We start from the raw sequence: 21,191 nt of genomic DNA, 5'->3' as shown, positions 1-21,191 counted from the left end.
ACCATGGATTAAGTTAAGTTAACTTTCTCATATTTAAATGAGATAGATTTAATAGAATTTGATAAGATAGACTCTCATAAATTTTAATATTACTTTAAAAAATTAACTCAAAGTTTAATTTAAATTCATAAAACTAACTTTGTAAAGCAAAGTTTACACCCATTTATATTATAATGTTATAATAAGCAAGGCTAATAAATATGTTTAGAATTACTTATAGAAACTATTAACATGAGCTTCTTATATTAGGGAGTAGTTATATTGTTGTTATCTAGTCATGACTTAATTAATTTTTGGATAATGTTGTGAGTGTATAGTGCCTCTTTAACTTCAAATGGTTTAGTTTAAATTAACCAAGGCTAAGATGGTTGCTAAGTGAAACCATGTTGAACCTTGTAATGACATTGTGCTGCTAACTGGCATGGCTTGTTATAAAAGTAAGATAAGATGTAGGACTTACTCTTTGAGAGAGTATGCAAAAGTGCATAGTTCATGAAGTTATATCAGCATTGACAGGATCTTGAGATTAACTAACCCAAACCAAACCATATGAAAGGATGGAAGAATAATATAGAACAGTAAGCAACACAAATACAAGCAACATAAATATAAGCTGCCAAGAGATGTGATAATATATTTGTTCTACATTACAACATTCTTAGTAATTAAAATTAAAATGACCCTAAACCTTGGTTTCCACACTCTCATAATCACTTTTGTCTTCATAGCAATCAGCCACAACTACCTTCTGCACCCTTTTGTAGGAATATCGACTGGCAACAAACGCAAACAAGAATAAATTCAGTGTGCTCATGGCTGCCAATAGCCAATAGAATTTGTCCAATCGACTACTATTCAAATCCTTGCCAAACCAACTCTCCCCACTCTTCTTTGTCAAGTGGTCAACTATTGTTATAAGCATGCTACTCAGGAAACTTGCTGCCCCAATTACACTAAGGTAAAATGCTATGCCTAGGCTTCTCATTGAGTCAGGAACCTGATCATAAAAGTACTCTTGCAAGCCCACAAGAGTAAAACCATCCCCAAAACCAATGATGAGAAACTGTGGTGCCAACCAGAAGATACTCATTGTCAATGAACCCTTCAAGGGATCCCTCTCAACAGCTTCAAGCCTCTTTCTTTCCACCAAAGCTGCAACTATCATTGTAGCAATAGAGAAGAGCATTCCAAAACCAATCCTCTGAAGAATGTTGATTCCTCTCTCATTCTGTGTTACCCTTCGTAACACAGGCACAAGAATCTTGTCATATATGGCCACAGAAACTACCATTCCCAAGGCAGAAACTGTGAAGATTGAAGCTGGAGGAATCTCAAAGCCATTACCTATATTTCTGTTCAGTGTGGTACCTTGTTTGACGAAGAATGTAGCAGTTTGTGCCACACATATGCCGAATGGTATGGTAGATACCCAAATGGGAATCATGTTGATAATAAGCTTCATTTCTTCGACCTTTGTTACAGTTGCTAGATTCCAAGGACTCTGCTTCTCTCCTAAACTTCCCTCATTGACTAGAATCGCTGCCTTGTCAAGAAATCTGAAATCAAATTATAACCATAACGAATTACGTGTTAACGTGTACTTAATTAGCATACAAGATAAAATGGGATAAAACATAACACATCAGGTCTGTTCTATGTTTACGGAGTAAATCATAGAATTTATTAAGAACATTGTCATAGTATAAAATTTGTTTACACTATCATTCAATTATAGATTGTTATGTATAGTATGATGGTTGATTTTATAGTTCCTAATCAGTTGACAATGTAAATATGTTTAAACTGACTGTGTATCAAAATTAATCTCTAAATCATAGTTATATTTTGTTTGTTTGCTTTCAGAGAACAGAGCAAAATTAAAGTTATATTTTGTTTGTTTGGTTTCCAAATACTAGTATACTACCAAGTCACGATACTTACTTGAGTTTGTTAGTGTGACACAGAAATCTTTTATTGTTGCTAAGAGACTTGGGAACCTCGTAGAATTGAGCAGGATCAGAAGGGTATGGAAGCTTTCTTTTGGAAAAGGAAGCAACAAGAACCTGCAACATTGGAGTCAAGGGACTCCCAGTGGGTACCCTATAACGATAAAATGGCCTTCCTAATATGAAGACGATGAGTGAAAAAACCATGATCACTGTGAAGATAATATCAGCAGCTCCCCAGTTTATGTTGTCTTGTATGTAAACAATGAGGGTCACTCCCAGAACAAGTCCAGTGCATAGTGCACAATTCCACCAATTGAAAAAGGACATTTTTTGCCTCCTTTCTTCATCATGATCCTCATCAAATTGGTCAGCTCCAAAGCTCTCCAAGGAGGGTTTGTGCCCTCCAGTTCCAAAAGATATTAAGTAAATGGCCAGGAAGAAAACCACTTCATGAATTCTCCTTGGTTTAGTGCATAAGCCTGTGTCGTCACATGGCTTTAAGCTTGGCAGGAACCAAGACAAAGTAAGGAGAATCAAACCCTGTATTTCATTATAAGTTTCTACAGTTAGAACATATACAGAAAATGGCCAAATAATAATAATAATAATAATAATATAGTGTGTAATAGTAAGTTGTAATTGAATATTGTATGAGCTTACCATGAGATAGACAATGCTTGATGCCAGAACAGTGGTGTAACGGCCCATGTATGAATCAGCAATGAATCCACCAAACAGTGGCATCAAAGTTGTGACACCAGACCAGTAGTTCACATTTCTTGCTGCTGTTTTGAGTTCTTGATGCATAACCTTTGTGAGGTAAAGGACCAAACTAGTGGCTATTCCAAAGAAGCTCAACCTCTCGCTGGTCTCAATTGCTGAAAACAAGGGTCCAATCAAAATCATATGGTAGGTTAATGGCACTTGATGAACATAAACAACTTGTTTCAAAATCGTGAGCTCCGATCATAATCGTTTTTATTAACACATGCTACTATTTATGTTGCAGGTACCATTGGAAAGATCTAGAGGAATTTGGTAACAGATTAATTTTGGAAAGTAATTAGTACATTTCTTTCATAAGTCTTTCGTGATAAATCAAAGACAAAACTCGTATAAAATTTCACGTAATAGTAAGGAATTTGAATAGCTCATATAAAATCTTAGATTCTAATCTCATGATCACTATTCAACCTAAAAGAAACACGAACCTCATCTTTCCTATGAATTCCCCTTTAACTAAGAGATCCGTGGGTAACACAATTCCATCTAAACAAGAAAAGGAAAAGTGAATCTATTGTGTACATGGTAAATACGGGCCAAAAGTTTACTTTTTTGGATAAATTAAATGGAAGAATAAATTTGTCAGCTTCTTGTAATTTAATATCGTAAGTTCAATCAGTAACATTACATGATTTTAATTACATGATTGATGCTTATGTGTATGGAAGATATTATTCAAAAGATCACAAAGTGGATCAATCAACTCTTTGATAGAGAACAAACTACTTAAGCCACTAATGCCTACTATCTTGTACTTGGAAAACGTCAATTGGACACGAAAGCAGACAGGTACTCTTCGATTCTTTGCATTTTGGCAGGCAAAGAGAATCATGGGTTTCGTCAAACTCTTAGGAAAATTCAAGAGGAAAATAAAACTTCACTAGTGGTAATATTTTTTAATATGATTTGGACTTGGAGGGCCCACTGCACATTTGCTTGCTATAATATTATGGAAATTAGTGTCAGATGGTCTTCTGAATATGACAAAATGAAGAAATCATATTAAGTGATGCTGAAATGTCCATGATTTTATGGCCACAATTGCAATACAACAACTATATTTTTTCATAGTTTTATAGTATATATGTTAAGGATTACGACCAACGCACATCAAACTTAGAGACCGGAGGTTTAGATATGCCTTAGTCCATTTGGAGTTGTCAGAATGAGTGTTTTTCATAATAAGAAAAATAGAAGCAAATCTATATTCTCCAAGGTAGCAATTGGTGGAACCCGCCAAAAAACAATTTGGATATACTATTGTTCTTACTAATATAAAGCATCCTTTAATGTTATTAATTACTAATAAATGGCTAAGTAGGTAAAAGAAATGCTAATTAAAGCTTTGGATAATGAAGCTGTCTGAGTTACTATAAAGGAGAGGTTTATTGGTTGATTGGTTCCAATCTATCATATGTTTCCTCCAGATTCGGATGGTGTACTATGTGACCACTGAGAATTTAGGGAGATTTTAAATTGCAAGACCCTATTTAGTGTAACTCATGTTCAGAGTATATCTAGAAAACTTCTATTTTTAAACTGCACTGCACATGTTTGTGTGGAGAAATGAAATTAGTTTTTTAAATGATTTCTAGTGTGAAATTCGAGCATGTTTTGAAGAAAAAAAGTTAACAACGAATATTAAAAATGAAAACATAAAGTAATATTGAGTACTTGATTTACAATGCTGTGAAACCTGATATGGAGTCTGAACTATGTTGAGTAAATGAAAGAGGTGTGTTCTAGAAGTAAGTATGAGTGGCACAATGTACTGCATGTGGAATTTGAAAACTAGTGGAAGGTGACGGTTCTGAATAGTTTGCTTATTCTCAAGTGAAATCCTGAAAATATGATTTGTTTGTGGTATAGGATATAAGGTCGGCCACGCCATACACTATGTAAGTTCATGCTCATGCAATGGTCCATGTACAATAATCACGTATATTTTCAACCTTTAAATACCATTGACAATTGATTTGAATCAGGGTCAGCATCTGATAAAGAAGAACCACTACTAAATAGCAACATTCTTAGTGATAGAAACCATTAGGGTTTATGTGGTTGATATCGTTTATGGTCATAATTTAATGGTGTTTTGGATAATATATATATCTATCAGTGGATAGTGGCATGTGGGACTGGGAATCCACCGATTTTCATGGTCGTACTGTTTTTGACCTAACTATAGTGTGGAGTACAACAAGGGAAAATTGACCATAACAGTTAACCTTTTTTGCTGCTTCTCTTTTTTGGTTATGGCCAATAATTTTACGACTGAAGATTTTGATTTAAGTGATATCACAGAATCATTATGCAAATGGTTTGGTTTTTAAACTGGGTCTCTTAATATGTATTTGTTTTACTAAATTCATCTCCTTAATTACTAAGTAAATGAAGAATTTAAGCCTATAAGTGTTTGCTATTTCAAATATATGCGGCTTTGAGAAACTTATCCACGATCTAGTCTTCTGATATGGAGTTGGATTTGATTTGACTCTTCTGATGGAATAAATGCTTCAGAAACTCTCTGATGCATTCTATTTTTATCAATCAGAAGAAAAGTTATCCTCCTAGAATTTAGATAATTATGCATCTTATAAGTTGGATGAGACATTTCTTCTTTATGAGATTATTTGCTCCTTGGCAGGGAATCTATTTTGTGATGATGATACACATGCATGTGGGCGATTAGTGTTTCACATGTTTGGAATATTCTCATGAAAATTATGCAAAGAGATGAGACTCAACACTCTTTAGTACATATCTATTTGGATACAAATAATGAGGAAAAACAGAAACAAACTCAACACATGAATCTTTTCCAATTTACTATTATTTTTGGATGTGTAGTCTCCAAGTGACTTACAACTTTTTTATAAACATTTTTTAATAATAATTGTAATAAGTTTCGAAGAAAAACTTATTATTTATAGGGTTTTTTAATTTACTTTAAAAAATTGTCACAGTTTAAAATTTTATCAATGAATATTTAATTAAATATACAGAACCTCCACCAGCAACTTTATGTAAATTCTTCATTCAGATAAACTTCTTACATAATTTTTGTGCGTGTATGAAATAGAGTATTCTAAGGTGTTCTCCAAATCTGTGAGTTTTAAATTCGTACCAACGTCAACCAGACAAGTCATGAAAGGAGATGATCGTTTGACATTATCATTTTTTTATACTTCCATTTAACAATTAAAAATATTGTTATTTTATTTTATAATTTTGTTTATCTTATTTTTATTTATTAAATATAATATTTTATTATTAAAAATTATAAAGTGGAAGTAAGATAAAAACTGAATGTGAAATGATAATTTTTCATTTATATACAAACTTACAAGAGTTATTTTGACTATTGAGAATGAGGAGAAAGTTAAAAAAATAAAATAAATTATTGAAAAACTCCAAAATTGAGATGTTTTTATCCTTGTAACCTTTTTATCTGTTTCGAATTTTGCGAAGAAATTATTTTTCTATAAAAATTAATTATATACATATTGATTCTATATAAAAAAATATGTTTTAATATAAATATATATAATGTTTAAAATTTATTTATTAATTATTAATATAAAATGAATAACTAAAACAAATATAATTTTAATTTTTATTATTAATATGTATTTTTATTATTATTTAATATTGATTTTTAATTTAAAATTGATTTAAATTCTAATTTATATTTCTAAATTTTTTATAATTTTTAAAATTTATTATATCTATCCAATTACTTGCAACCTTTCTTTTCATTTTTTTTTTCTTTTCTCTTAATTCAAACCATATCACATTCCAATGTCTTTTCTCTCTTTATTATTCTCTCAAGTTGTTTCATGACAAATTAATAGTAAATAGTATTCACATTTAACCGAGCAGAAAACGTGCGTGTTAAGCGAATGAAAAATAATACTTTAACACTAATCAATTCACAGCTATATTATAATAATATAATAACATAAATAGATTATTCATAAGTTAAATCAAATTATTATGTTAAATACAATTGTTAATATATCATTATTTTTTATTAATAGAGATGAGTTTCGTTAATTTATTAACTTGCTTAATATTATTAGTGATATTTTTTCAATCAAGTTAGATTTGGCCACAAGTATAAGTTCTCTTGATTTTTTTTTCATGAATATTGGTTTTGTTCTCTCTTGTATTTCCGGCATGATTTTCTCAATTGTTTATACACTCATAACCTATTGTAAATGATAGATGAACTTAAAGTAACAACTTATTGTAAATGTCTTTGTTCTAAGTAGCTAATCAAAACAATAAATTACCAGAGTTTTTATATTTTTGTGAAACTTGTTCCACAAAAATTTCTAAGAAACGAATCTCCTGCAATTTTTTCTGTGCATTTCATAAAGATTCGGGGAATATTCAGAGTCTGATAGAATAAGAAAATTAAGAATAATAAATGATAAAAGTAAGTAGATGCATAAGGAGGTTGAAGTAAAAGGTGGATAAAGAAAAACAGAAGAAAATGAAGTGTGGAAAGTGCAATAGGAAGCATTGAATGCAATAATTTGGCAGTAATTAATGAAGTTGTTACCAATAATGAAGAGAGCAGCTTTCCAAGAACCAGTGGAAGCTCGGAGTGGAAGCTGGCCTCTGTGGTCCACTGAAGAGTCATGAACCCATTTCATCTCCTCACTCTCTTCACCTTTCACTTCAACATTAACCTTCTTCATCTTCCACACTTTGATACCGCAATTCTATTACACCCACCAACCTTTACCTCACCACCTCTTTTTATAGAGGAGGATCTCCTTTTTTTCCCTTTTTCTTTCTTTTCTCTTCTTCACATAATAAACATATCTTTTATATACACTTAATTATTGCTTTTTTCATACTAATAATTGTTTGCACTACAATATATTCTCCTTTTTGCCCTTCTCATTTTTTCCTTCACAAAAAAGCTTTTTCTTAATACCTCTCACGTCATTTCAAAATATTGATACCTTTTAATTTATTCTGAAAATGCCTCTATTTTGAAGCTTAAAGTATGATACCAAACAAAACACATATATACCATTTTCACCATCCATAGAACCCGTACATTTTGGATACATATACCTGTATTTGATTAAATCTTTGTTCAATAAAATAATGTTTATTCTCGTAGAAATTATGTTATCAACCATGATTTCATGAGTTTAATGGTTATTTATTATCCATTAATTATAGTTGGATATTGTTGTTGGCTTTTTTGTAAATGATTACTGCAAAAAATCAAAATTTTGTAATTCGATCGTAAAAGTGCTGATAAAAAAAATCGATCATAAAGTAAAATTACTTTATATTTTTAGTGCATGTTGTTTTTAATTTAATAAGTTAAATTCGTGAAAATAGTTTATGGTTTTTCTCTGTGTTCCTTTCAACTAACCTATAACGGTAAATTTCAAAATAAAATTTACAACATAAAATTTAAAAAAAAAATCAATTTAACTTGATTAATCCAAATTGAATTAACATGCAATGTGGTTTGTGGTAGGTCAAATTTCTTGGCAAAATACAGAAGTCATTACAATAATGGGTGAAGGACTGAAAAATGATAGATCTTTAAAATATGGTAACATCATTGTAGTAAGGAACGATGTTGGTATGCCATTATCTTTCATAGACCCACACTTCAATGCATTTGAATGTATAGTGCTTCTAAAATACATCTCAATCTTTCATTAAAAAAATCATAGAAAAATTACTTCTCAATTGGCCACAACAATTCAACAATGTATTTGTTAGGCCTCGCAACATTTATATCAAGATGTAGACGTTTTACATTAGTTTTTGGTTTGGTTATATACCTACCTGGAATGCCAAATTAATTATTAATTTTAAAGGAGGAACCAAAATAAAATACTTAACAACATGTTTCAAATAATTCTAGAAATATAAAAATTAAACTATGGTAATAAAAATAGTTTATTATTAGAGAAAATGTAAAAGATGATAAATTTGAACTATAACACAAACTAATAAATTTTAAGATTAGTTATGAAGAATTTAATTAAGTGGTTATACACTAAAGAAATCTGATATTATTGTAAAATTCATGGGTAATTCAAGCTATTTTATTTTTAAATTTTTAATTATTATTTATAAATATTATTTTATGTTAATTTTTATGATTATTATTGACAATTATTATTAAAATTAGAACTGAACAGTAATAGATGAGATTCAAAGTCAAATCCATTAAAAAAATACTAGAATCTTTAAAAATTATACTATTCAAGTTTTGTTGTTATATTATGATGATTATTATTATTATATTTTTATTAATATGATTATCAATATTAATATAATTAATATTATTAAATATTCCAAAATACTATTAAATATGATTAAATACTATTAAATATTATTAAATATTATTAAATATTATTAAATACTATTAAATATTATCAAATATTATTAAAATTATCAAATATTATTAAAATTATCAAATATTATTAATATTATAAATATTATTAATATTATAAATATTATTACTATTATAAAATATTATTAATATTATAAAATATTATAAAATATTATTAATATTATAAAATATTATTAATATTATAAAATATTATTAATATTATAAAATATTATTAATATTATAAAATATTATTAATATTATTAAATATTATTATTATTAATTTTATAATATTAATAATATGTATATCTATTAGTTATGATTATATTATTTATGAATATTAGTTGTGATTTTATAATTATTCATATTATAATAATATTTTTAATATTAAGTATATAATTATTATGATAATAGTGGACAAGTAATAAAGATTTGTGAGTAATAGTTGGTAGCTAATAGAGATTCGTTGGTAATAGTTGGTAGGTAATAAAGATTTGTAGGTAATAAAATTCATAGGTAATAAAATTCGTAGGTAATAGTTGGTAGGTAATAGAAATCCGTAGGTAATAGAGATTCGTAGGTAATAGTTGATAAGTAATACAGATTCGTGAGTAATAATTGGTAGGTAATGCTGTACTTACCTACGGATTTAAATTTGTGGGTAATATCCGTAGATAATGTTGTTTGTAGGTAATATCTGTAGGTAATGCTGAATTTACCTACGTATTCAGATCCGTGGATAAAAATCTATCGATAACACTATATTTTTTTAGTAATTATTGATATTATTAATTATTATTATATATTATTAAAGTTATCAAAACTATTGTTGAACCTAACAAAGTAGAAGAGTCTTTAATCACTAAACCAAAATTAGTTAGTGGTCATAATATTTTATTATATTATCATTGTTATTATTATTAATATGAAACAAAAATAATAAAAATATTATTAATGTAATAATAATATTAATATTATTATAATTATTATTATTATGAATACCATTAATATATTATAATCATTGTAATTATTATTAATTTTATTAATATTAACATTAATATTACTAATATTACTAATATTATAATTATTAATATAATATTAATAATAATAATTGTAAGGATTTAGAAAATAATCTTAGAGTATAAGTGGTATAATTTAAATGACACCTGAATATTTTATTATTAAAATAAAAAAGAATTATAAATAAAAAAATTTAGTTATTCAAGTTTCATTTTAAAAGAACCAACATCTCTCTAAAAACTTCTCTTTTCTTTTTCTCCATATTCTCTCTAAGATTCTGACCTCATCGCCCATCAGTTTAATGATCGAAGTTCACCATGACTCTTGACAGTGAATACTACAAGACTGCCTGATCGAAATTTTTGATAGAGTAAATTCATTTTTGCTCTTCTCTTTGAGTCAAATTTCGAACTTGTTAGGTTTGTTTCTATCTCGGTTTTGCATGTGACTCTTTTAGCTTTAGGGTTAATCTCTGTTAGCTCTAGGTCCTAGCGATATAGTTAGATTTTTTATCAGGACTCTATGGTGCACGTTAAGTTATCCCTAAGTTTTTGACAAATTGAGAACTCTTAGTGAGCATCTGCTCAAGTTCAAGTAAGGGAAACTAGTTTAAATTCCCAATAGAACCCTAGGCTAGAAGATTTGGATGTGGGGGGTGACATGGTCACCAATCTCAAAATTTCTTACAAGATTATTTGTTTTTGAATATATTAGAATTTGATTGAAATTAGAATAATGTTATTGAGTAAGTAAATGAATTTGATTGAATTGAAATTATATTGTTTTTTATTTGAATAAGTAAATGAATGTAATTAAATAGTTTGATTAATCACTTAAAGGATAATGTTATTGAGTATTGGTTATTTTGATGTTGATTTAGGATAATTATTCAACTCTAGCAGGGAATTTGTTACTTTGGTTTAGTATATTTGATAAAATAATAATTTGAATGAAAATACAAGGTACTCTCGGGTCCATTTTCGCTCAAACGAGATGAGATTTCGTTAAATCAAAAATGGAGAAACTCTGGGTGCACGATGATTCATTTTTTTCACTCAAGTGTAAATTTTGGGTGCACACTAGTTCATTTTCGCTCAAACGAATTTTTTTTCGCTCAAACCATTTTTGAAAAAAAAGTTAATTAGTTTTTTTTTTAAAAGCCTAGTTTATTATTGCTTATTGTTGTTAAGTGAAATTTTAGATATATTTGGAGTGTTTAAAAAGTTTAAAATATAATGTGGTGTATTGATGTGTTAAATGAAATGTGCACTAAGGTGAAAGTGTGATCAAGACATAATATTTTCAGGAAAGGAAATACCATGTTAAGATTTTATTAGGGTGTATTGATTTGTGAGTATCCTGTGAATGAGATGATCCTGACTCTACTAATATAACAGAATCATATAGATGAAATTAATTAGTTGGTGAGAGTCAAAGGAAATTCATTTAACTGAGTCTAGGTTTGAAAGAACTAATAAGAGCATATCATATATAATTCCATAACCCATTTGCATTGCTTGTTGATTGCCCTGGTTTTCGTCTATCTTGGAGTCCATCGGACCTTTCAATACTAGGATTTCATGTTTTGAAAGGAGCTAAGGAATAGTTCCAGACAAACAAGCTACACCTGCTTTGCTAACTAAAGACTTGCAAGATGGAGGTGAGCTTCTTCTTCTCAAATTTTCCAATGGACCATGATGAGAGGGATATGTGGAAGGTCTTTCAAAGGCAAGGTAGGTTAAAGGATGTCTTCATCTATAGAAGGTTAAATGTCAAAAAGCAGAGATTCGATTTTGTTAGGTTTCAGGAGGTGGGGAATGTTGATGCCCTGGAAACAAGGTTGAATCTCATCTGGTTAGGGACCTGGAAGCATTGGGTCAATAAACCAAACTACAGGAGGCACTAAGAGACTAGAAAGGTAGGGAACAAAAGTCAGAGAACAATACAACTGAAATATGAGTGTAGGTAGAGGGACCATAGACTTACGTATGCTCAGGCAGTTGGAAAAGAGAGTCAAAGGAAGATACAGGGAGCTGCGATACAGAGTGGGACTCATATCAGGGTTTAGGGGGACTGTGGTAAATGACTACAAAAATGTTTTATAGGAAGAGTGGCGAACATGGAGAAGATACAGTTAGTGAGGCTGTGCTTTCTCATGGAAGGGTATAATTTTATCAGTATGAGATACTTAGGGGTATTACACGTGTTGTTATCTGGAGAACCGGATGGAGCTCTACAGAAAGCCATTGAGGGGAACAAGGAGATGTTGGTGGACTTTTTTGACTCTGTTGTGTCGTGGGACAACAATTTCGCTGTGGAGGACATGGTGGTTTAGGTCAAATGCAGGGGAATACCATTTAGATTTTGGAACAAAAACTGCTTCGAACAAGTTGTTGCTCTCGCAGGGGCTCTAATGGAAGTCGATGCTGAAACGTTATAGCAAGAGGTGCTTGAGTTTGCAAGGCTAAAAGTGAGGGTACCAGTGGGTGGAGAGCTTCGTCTATTGAAGAACATATGGCTTAATGACGTTGAATGTTAGATTTCCTTCGAAGAGGAAGTCGTGAATACGTGTTGTTGGCACCAACATCAGAGAAGGGAGATGGAAGATGAGTTCTCGGATGTGATGTTGGAGGAGAAGCTCGGTGAGGAATTATCTGAGTCAGAGGGTTCGATTATGGTGGCCAAATGGAAGGTGGTGAGTTTGGTGGTGAAGAGGTTACGGTGAGAGGCTCAACGGAGGGGGCGTGTGTTCAAGAGAGCGGCGCGTAAACTCGGGAGGGGGCAAATTGTCAAGGTGCGGTGAGAGGTTGCCTAAAAAGGTGGAACAAGATGGAGGCATGAAGAAAAGGGGAGAAGACAATTTACATGAAGAGGGTATGTCAGAAAAGAAAAAGGGCAACGTAGATGATAGGTGTGCAATGGCTAGTGAGGAGTTTGACCTAATTGTTATTGGGCCAGTTAAGGCCTAAAGGAAGGAGGGGGTGTGAGTTTAGCATTTTCATGGGCCTGAATCCAGATGATGTGGACGATGAACAAGTCGGGGGGTGCTACAAGCAAACTTGTTTTTTGTAGCCCTATGCAGCGTCGAATACGGCGAATGGGAGCGGTAGCGAGGTACTATCGGGGAGCAGCACCCAGGTTCACAGACACAAGGAAAAGTGAGGTTTCTCTCGGTGATAGAGGTCCATGAAGATGAAGGTTCAATGACGAGGTCATGGCGAGGCTGTGCGGTCGATGGTGACATAGTGCAACGACGTGCGCCGGGACGCACTGTGCGACACTGCCCAGGGAGAAATTCAAGATCTCCATTGACGCTTTTTGAGGATGGCTTGAAAGATAGAGTGTGTAGTAGGGGAGATACGGGCATGGAGGAGGAGGAAGACGACGGTATGATTGCCGAAGATAATCGCAAGGTGATTTCTTTCCCTTGTAATGTCGTGAGCACATGCAACGAAGGAGTTGAGATGCTCAATGCAGATTCAAGGAGTAGAAGGACCTTGCTAGGTCTCATACCTGTGAAAATTTCAACATCCAATCAATGTCTCAATAATCGTTTATCTGATAGTGTGGTTAGGAACTGTAACAAGATGTTTTGGATGAATAACAAGAACTCTGGAGTTGTGAGAGTTTAGAAAATTGTAAAAAAGGTGGGGTACTCTTACTCGGGGAGGAATAAGGTGTTATCGGTCGTTTACAAACTATGGAGATGAGACAAAAATCAACGGTTAATAAGGGGAGTACAAGTAAGGTGGAAAACAGTTTGTTTGATGATGAAGTTAATTAGTATGAATATAAGAGGAGTGGGGGGAAGTATGAAAAGGAAATATTTGGGCGATTTGATTACGAAGGAACAACTAGATTTTGTATGTATTCAAGAGACAAAATATAAGGAGCTGGGTTAGGAAGAGATTTTTAAAATGTGGGGTACAAACGAGGTCGAGTTGGCTAAGAATGATGTGGAGGAGAAATTGCTTTTGTCCAAGTAACATTACTAATGGGAGTAATTACAATATTATTGAGGGGGAATGAAAGATAGGAAGGGCTCTCCAGATTACATTTGTTAATATGTATAACTCTTGTTCACCGATGGAGAAAATAGTTGTGAGGGAGGAGGTGTGGGAGAGGAGAAGGGAGCAAAATACAAAGACTTGGTGTGTGGTTGGGGATTTTAACTCAATTAGGAGCCTTGGTGAAAGGAGGAATGCAAAGTTTGATGCTAATCATAGGAGGGAGATGAGAAGGTTTAATGAGTTTATTGAAAATAAGGAGTTGGTCGATATTCCGATGGTGGGAAGAAAGTACACGTGGTACAAACCAAATGGCTTGGTCAATAGCAGAATAGACAGAATCTTAGTGTTCAGGGAATGGTTGGATAAGTGGCCCGATAATAGGTACTATGTGTTAGATAGCTCAGTGTCTGATCATTGTGCCTTGGTGTTAAAAACAAAAACCATGGATTGGGGACCGAACACGTTTAGAAGCCTAGGCATTTGGCAGAAGGACAATAGGTTCAAGACTTTTATTCGTGACAGATGGGGAAGTTATGAGGTGCAAGGAAGCAGGATCTTCATCTTTAAAGAGAAGTTGAAAATGCTGAAAGCATATATAAAAGTTTGGAACATAGAGGTTTTTGGTAATGTTTTCCAAGAAGGGGAGGAGATTCAGAAGAGAATACAAAAGTTAGATACAAAGGATGATGAAAGCGAGTTGGATGAGGTAGGAAGGGAGGAGAGAAAGTTGTTATTGACAAAACTGAGTAGAAACAGTCTCAGCCAGGAAGCACTCTTACAAGAAGGCTCGTCTCAGGTATTGAAGCATAGGGATTCGAATTCAAAATATTTTTATTCGGTAATTAAGTGGAGAAGTGTAAGGAATGGTCTTAGAGAGATTAAAGAAGAGGGTCAGTGGGTTGAGGAGCATGGTACTGTGAAGGAAAAGGTTCGAGACTTCTTCAAAGAAAGATTCAGGGGAGAAGATAGTTAACGGGTCAGACTAGACAACGCAGAGTTCAATAGGATTTTAGAAGAAGATGATGCGTTGTTGGTAGGAAGGATAACCGAAGAGGAAGTAAAGCGCGCTGTGTGGAGTTGCGGTAATGATAAAAGCCCGGGTCTCGATGGTTTCAATTTCGACTTTATCAAGTTTTGCTAGGAAGAGTAGAAGGAAGACATTTTAAAAGTTGTGCATGATTTTGAGGAGGATGGAAGGTGGCTAAGGGGGTCAAACACTTTGTTTATTTCCTTGATTCCTAAAGTTGACAATCCACAACATTTGAACGATTTCAGACCGATTTCTTTGGTCGGCTGTGTGTACAAGATTGTGGCAAAAAATCTTATCTATGAGGTTGAAGAAAGTGCTACATAAGGTCATCGATGGAAGGCAGTTTGCTTTTCTGGAGGGCAAGGGGTTTATGGACGGTGTTCTAGTAGCAAATGAGGTCTTGGAAGACGTAAAAAGGAGGAAAAGTAGTTGTGTTTTCTTCAAGGTTGATTATGAAAAGGCCTACGAATCAGTATATTGGGATTTTGTGTATTACATGATAGAAAGGTTAGGCTTCTGTGGGAAATGGGTTGGATGGATAAAAACATGTCTCGAATCCGCTTCGATTTCGTTGTTAGTGAATGGAAGCCCCACTCAGGAGTTTAAGCCAAAAAAATGGGTTGAGACAAGGAGATCCTTTAGCTCTGTTTCTCTTCATTATAGTGGCAGAAGGGTTAGCTGGGGTCGTAAGGAAGGCAATTGAGAAAGACTTATTAGAAAGCGTAGAGGTTGGGGGAAGGAGTATTAAGGTTAACATGCTGCAGTACGCGAATGATACTTTGTTCTTCTGCAAAGCGAAATCGCAAAGTGTGTTTGTCATCAAGGCGATTTTGAATTGCTTTGAACTAGCCTCAAGTTTAAAGGTTAATTTCCAAAAGAGTAGTGTTGGAGGAGTGGATTGTAGTTGTCGTTTGACTCAACAGTTTGCGGTAATTTTGAATTGTGACATGATGAACACACTGTTCAAATGTCTCGACATGCTAGTTGGAGAATGCCATAAAAGAGGTAGGTTATGGGAAGGGGTGGTGGAAAGAGTAAGGAACAAACTAGGCAGATAGAAAGGTAAATTTATATCTATGGCAGGACGACTCTGTCTGATTAAATTTGTGTTATCTGCTCTTCCCTTGTTTTACATGTCTATGTTTAAAATGTCGGCAATAGTGGTGAAAGAGTTAGTGAAGTTGCAGAGGAACTTCTTGTGGAATTGGGGTTCGGAAGGTAGGAAAATTGCTTGGGTTTCGTGGAATAAGATGTGTCAGCCAAGGGAAGAAGGAGGGTTAAGAATGCTAGACATGCGTCGGTTCAACACGTCTCACCTCTTCTGTACGTGTAGAGTTGCCTGGCTTGTGTGGGCTAAGTGCTATGAGTGGATGAGGTTGGCAACAATGGATCATCAGGAGCCTAAAAAGCACTTCGCTAGTTTCAAGGTAAGTGGAGCCAAAGATAGTGTTAATTTGATGTGGGCTTGCGTGTGGATAGCTGTGGTAGGAAAGATATGGAAACACAGGAACATAAGGATTTTCATAGGTGGAAGGATAGATCATAATGAGATTTTTGACCTGGCTCAACTGAAGGCGTGGTCTTGGATAAAGTTCAAAACACAGGGGGTATGCTTTCCTGATTGGTGCCTTGAACCAATGGTTTGCATGAAGTTTGTCAAAAACCTATAGGAGGATTTTTTTTGATATGCGGGGCTATGTTTCGTAGTTACGTCTTGTAGGATAGGTGGTTTTAATGTTTTTTCGTTGTGTATGGTGGTAGGAGGGTGTGCTTCTTAGGGAGGCTTTTTGTACACGGGTTGAGGTATCATTGAAATATCTCATATTTATTCATTCATTTATTGCTGATACAAAAAACCCTGTCATATGAGATGATAAGATAATGAGATAATTATGCGCATGATTGTGTGGATTTCACAACGAGTAGTATGACATGTGCAGGTCTTTGGATACTAATTTCAATACACGAGTCTTCCGAAATATAGTGAATTGTTTGAGTATGCGAGTCAGTAGAAATCTGACAGGAGTAATATGGATGATGAATGTGATAGACACTTGATGATTTTTTTGCAAATTACAAGAATTTGATGGATTATACTTGTTATTAGAAGTCAAATTTTCTAGCGAAACAACTATTTTTATTTGAATGTTTTGTTTTCAATCCTTTGTGTGTATATTAAAATTCCTATGAAGAGGGATATATTTTGAGATACAATATGAAATAGTAGTATATGTTTATATGTTAATTAGATATTGCATGCATATTATGTTATTAAATATGAGTCAAATAGGGATGTTACATTATGGTATCAGAGCAGGTCGAACCTTAGGTGACCTGAGGGTTATGGCGTTGTTTGTGTGTGTTTTAGATTGCATGTTTGAAGAGTGTTTTTGAAATCTTGTTTGTGCTTGAGTTAAAGGTATGTTCTAAATGAAAATTTTAGTACTAAGAATTAAAGAATCTTGATAATGTGGTGAGGTTGCACACTCATAACTGAATCAAGATGATTTTATATCTTAATTCTAAAAAGTTTGATGTTGAGCATATGTTTAATTAGTGTGTGACATGTTTTATTTTATTGAGTGGTTTTTATCTAATTAGAAATTTTCTTTTAAATTAACAGTTTTACACCAATAATTATTTTTGGTGTAATACTTTATATCATAAGTGTTATGATTTTGTTGATGGACTCAAATTCTAGATGAATTTGAGACTTGCCTTTGAAAGGTCTAGGTGTTATTTTTTGAATGAATTGATTATTTATCAATTTCATTCTTATAGCTAGAGGAAAAGAAAATATAGTTTCAAAACTTTAGAATATAAAATGCATAGTTTCCCAATAAATGTGGAGCAAGTTACAAGTTAGAATTTGTACCTGAATGGAGAGATGGGGCCCAGGCACGGTCGGTTGACGTAGTATAATTGCTGACGTGTCGATCTTCTTCTCCTTAGGTCGGTCGTTCCTTCTCGGTGTCTCCTTCAGTCGGGCGGGGGAGGGTACCTGCGAAGGCACTCCAACGCTCAAGTAAGTATGAGATTCTAAGTGTGATTTAGTAAGTGAATGAAAACGTACCTTTCTCTGGCTTGAGCACAGTATTTATAAGATTGCCTAATGGGCTTTTTATCTTTTGGGCTCAGGGTGGTTATGGATAGGTCTTGCCAGTCGTGCTTCGGAATACCCGGGGAATATATCTTCTTTAAACGCGTATTCCTTATTCTTCGGAGGTATATCTTAACCACCTTATCTTGTTACATAAATACCGTATTTATTATGCACTCGGTCGGTCGGCCACATGCGACCGTCCGGTACCTATCAATACACCTGCCCCCTAGGCTCGAGGTAATAAAAGCCGAAGAGTCGTAATGATTGTTGTGCCTTTCGAGGTGTCAGACATAAAATGTAACGAAATGACGGGACGTTTGCCTTTGGTCGGATGGGACAGAGATCGATATGACGGTGGAGATCGAGTGACGGTTCGACTTTCGACTGGCTGAGGCCGTAGGATGAATGTGCATCTGACGGTTGAGGAAAGAGGAGGAATGCTATAAATAGCGTTCGCATATGGGTTAATTTCGTGTTTTTGTGAATCCGGCATCCGAGTCGCTCCGAGTGCCGAGTCTATATCGTGAACCTGTGTTGCCGAACGAGCTAAAGTTGCCGACCGGCTGTGTGTTTCTGCGCGTTGAGGTTAGTTATGTCGTCTCAACATTCCTCAAATAGGATAGTGAACATAGAGTCATTTGGCAGTGAGGACTCTTCGTCCGGGAGTGGTGAAAGTACAAGTGGGTCGAGGGGTCCAACATATGACTGGGTGGACATTAGTGTTAGGAACTTTCCTACTATTTTTTAGAAAACCGGACGACCTAGATAAGGTGATAGCGAGGGCGCCGGTTGCGCGGTTGGGTTTACCCTCGGATATTTTAATAGCTGAAATATGTGGGTATACCGACCGGGTTTGTCATGGGAGGGAGAATGCACCGGTAGATTTCTTCTATGTGTATACCACATTATTTACTGATTTGAGAGTGACCCTGCCGTTCGATGATTTTACCATGGACGTGCTACGAATCCTTAACTTAGCTCCGACACAACTTCACCCGAATTCATGGGCATGTTTACAAGCCTTCCGAATGGTGTGTCAACTTTTTGAGTTGACACCCATGACGGAAGTGTTTTTGTTTTATTATAGTACATATCCGGTTAGTCCGGTAAGCTGGGTTTCCTTGGTGAGCCGCCCGGGGAGTGTGCGATTTGCGGCATTTACCACCTTTTACAAAAACTTCAAGGAAAGGTATTTTAAGATATTCGTGGAACCGGATGGCCGAGAGTATTTTTATACTGCTGAGGGTGGAACGAGGTTCCCATTTCATTGGATGCAGAATCCCGTTGCCCTTAACTCTAATTCCCGTACGGCCGTGTCGGTGCTGGGTAAGGCTGTAATGGCGATATTCGACCAGCTCCCGCATAAATTGCCGACAAGGGAAATAATTGCCTTATATGCGTTGTCCGATCCTTGGGCGGATTTTATTGGTATGTGATTGCAAATTTTTTGTGATTGAATAACTTCATTAATAGTGTTTAATTCTTGTGTGTTTTGCAGAAATCATGACACGGACGAACGCATCCTTGAACAAGTACATGAACAATTTGCGCCAACAGAGGAACCAACAGGGGGGTTCGTTTGAGACAAGTGGGGCGTTGGCCGCCCGACCGACTTCCATGGTGCCTGCTGCGGGGGCCACAGTTGCGGCCGCGACGAAGAGAAGGGGGCGACCCCCTAAGGGGAATCAAGAAGGTCGACTGGGGCCATCCAGAACGGTTGGCGAGCCTTCTTTGTTGACGACCAGTTTGGAGATTGCTTCCCACTTGCAAACGGAGTTGGCGGTCGAGGAGAATGAAGTGCTCTCCACCATCCCTACAACAAAGTTGATGGTGGAGACTTTATAACTGCAAAGTCGGGCGCTCGTGGCGAGCCGAACGGTGATCGAGGAACTCGAGAGAGTTACGACCGTCACCGTTCCTCGTTTGAAGAAGGAAGTGACTAAAGCAAACCAAGCTTCAAAGGCGTCGGCCGGGATGGTCGAGAAGCTGAAAGGCCAACTGGAGGAGGAGCGGGAGGCCATAAGGGGGTGCGAAGAGCAGAAAAGGGGCCTTGAGGCACAATTGAAGGAAGGGGCCGACCGGGAGGAGGCCCTCAAAGCTGAAGTGACAAAATGCCAAGACTTTATGCTCCGCATAAGTGAGGAGTACTTCCGACTGGGTCTCCAACAGGCGGCCTGTTTACATGGAATACCGGCGGACGACGACCGGTATGATATAGAGAAAATGGTGGTTGACGGAGAGCTGGTGCCGACCAACCCCATTGACAATCCGAACGAGGAAGCCGAGGTGGAGACTGCTGGGCCACAACCGGACGCCTCGTTCGAAGAATTGAAGAACAATATTCAATGACAAGTTTGCTGGACCCGGCATGTGGGCAATATAAACTTGTATCTAGGCCGAACGGGTGATGATTTCTGAACAATGTTTGGTTGGTATGACGATTTATGATGTGTTTAAAGCAATATGATAATTCGGACGCCGAACAAAGCATAATTAATTACGTTAAAGTAATAATGATAAGTCGGATGCCGAACGAGGCATAATTAATTACGTTAAAGTAATAATGATAATTCGGATGTCGAACGAGGCATAATTAATTCTGATTACGTTAAAGTAATAATGATAATTCGGATGTCGAACGAGGCATAATTAATTCTGATTACGTTGAAGTAATATAATTCGGATGCCGAACGAGGCATAATTAATTCTGATTACGTTAGTAATAATGTGATAATTCGGGTGCCGCACGAGGCATAGTTTGGGAGTGAGAAGAAATAGGAGTGTGGTTTATAGTGCCTCGTTAAAACCTTCTCGGTCGTAAACCCTTTTTAGGGAAAAAACCGACCGAGCAAGGAAAGAGTGCACTGTTATTAATTCAAGTGTAATAAAATTTGAGATGCGTGGCATTCCACATTCTCGG

General features: G+C 34.8%; 3 protein-coding genes across 3 annotated transcripts; 2 read left to right on the top strand and 1 right to left on the bottom strand.

Annotated features, from left to right (window-relative positions):
* Nucleotides 1-550: 550 nt before the first annotated feature.
* LOC137825755 (protein NRT1/ PTR FAMILY 5.6) lies at nucleotides 551-7,576 on the bottom strand. The gene is made up of 4 exons (XM_068631518.2): nucleotides 7,300-7,576; nucleotides 2,610-2,827; nucleotides 1,942-2,489; nucleotides 551-1,556 (listed from the first exon to the last, which is right to left on the bottom strand). Exons 1-4 carry the CDS (start codon nucleotides 7,436-7,438, stop codon nucleotides 683-685), a joined length of 1,779 nt encoding a protein of 592 aa, XP_068487619.2. The 5' UTR covers nucleotides 7,439-7,576; the 3' UTR covers nucleotides 551-682.
* A 6,638-nt stretch (nucleotides 7,577-14,214) lies between these two features.
* Nucleotides 14,215-15,111, top strand: LOC137824609 (uncharacterized). Its single transcript, XM_068630276.1, has one exon. It carries the CDS (start codon nucleotides 14,215-14,217, stop codon nucleotides 15,109-15,111), a length of 897 nt encoding a protein of 298 aa, XP_068486377.1.
* A 355-nt stretch (nucleotides 15,112-15,466) lies between these two features.
* Nucleotides 15,467-15,871, top strand: LOC137824608 (uncharacterized). Its single transcript, XM_068630275.2, has one exon. The coding sequence runs from the start codon at nucleotides 15,467-15,469 to the stop codon at nucleotides 15,869-15,871; it is 405 nt and encodes a 134-aa protein (XP_068486376.2).
* Nucleotides 15,872-21,191: the final 5,320 nt, after the last annotated feature.

Source organism: Phaseolus vulgaris, chromosome 8 (assembly GCF_051622355.1).
Source record: "Phaseolus vulgaris cultivar YP4 chromosome 8, ASM5162235v1, whole genome shotgun sequence".
NCBI lineage: Eukaryota > Viridiplantae > Streptophyta > Magnoliopsida > Fabales > Fabaceae > Phaseolus > Phaseolus vulgaris.
This window is presented reverse-complemented; position numbering and strand designations above follow the sequence as displayed.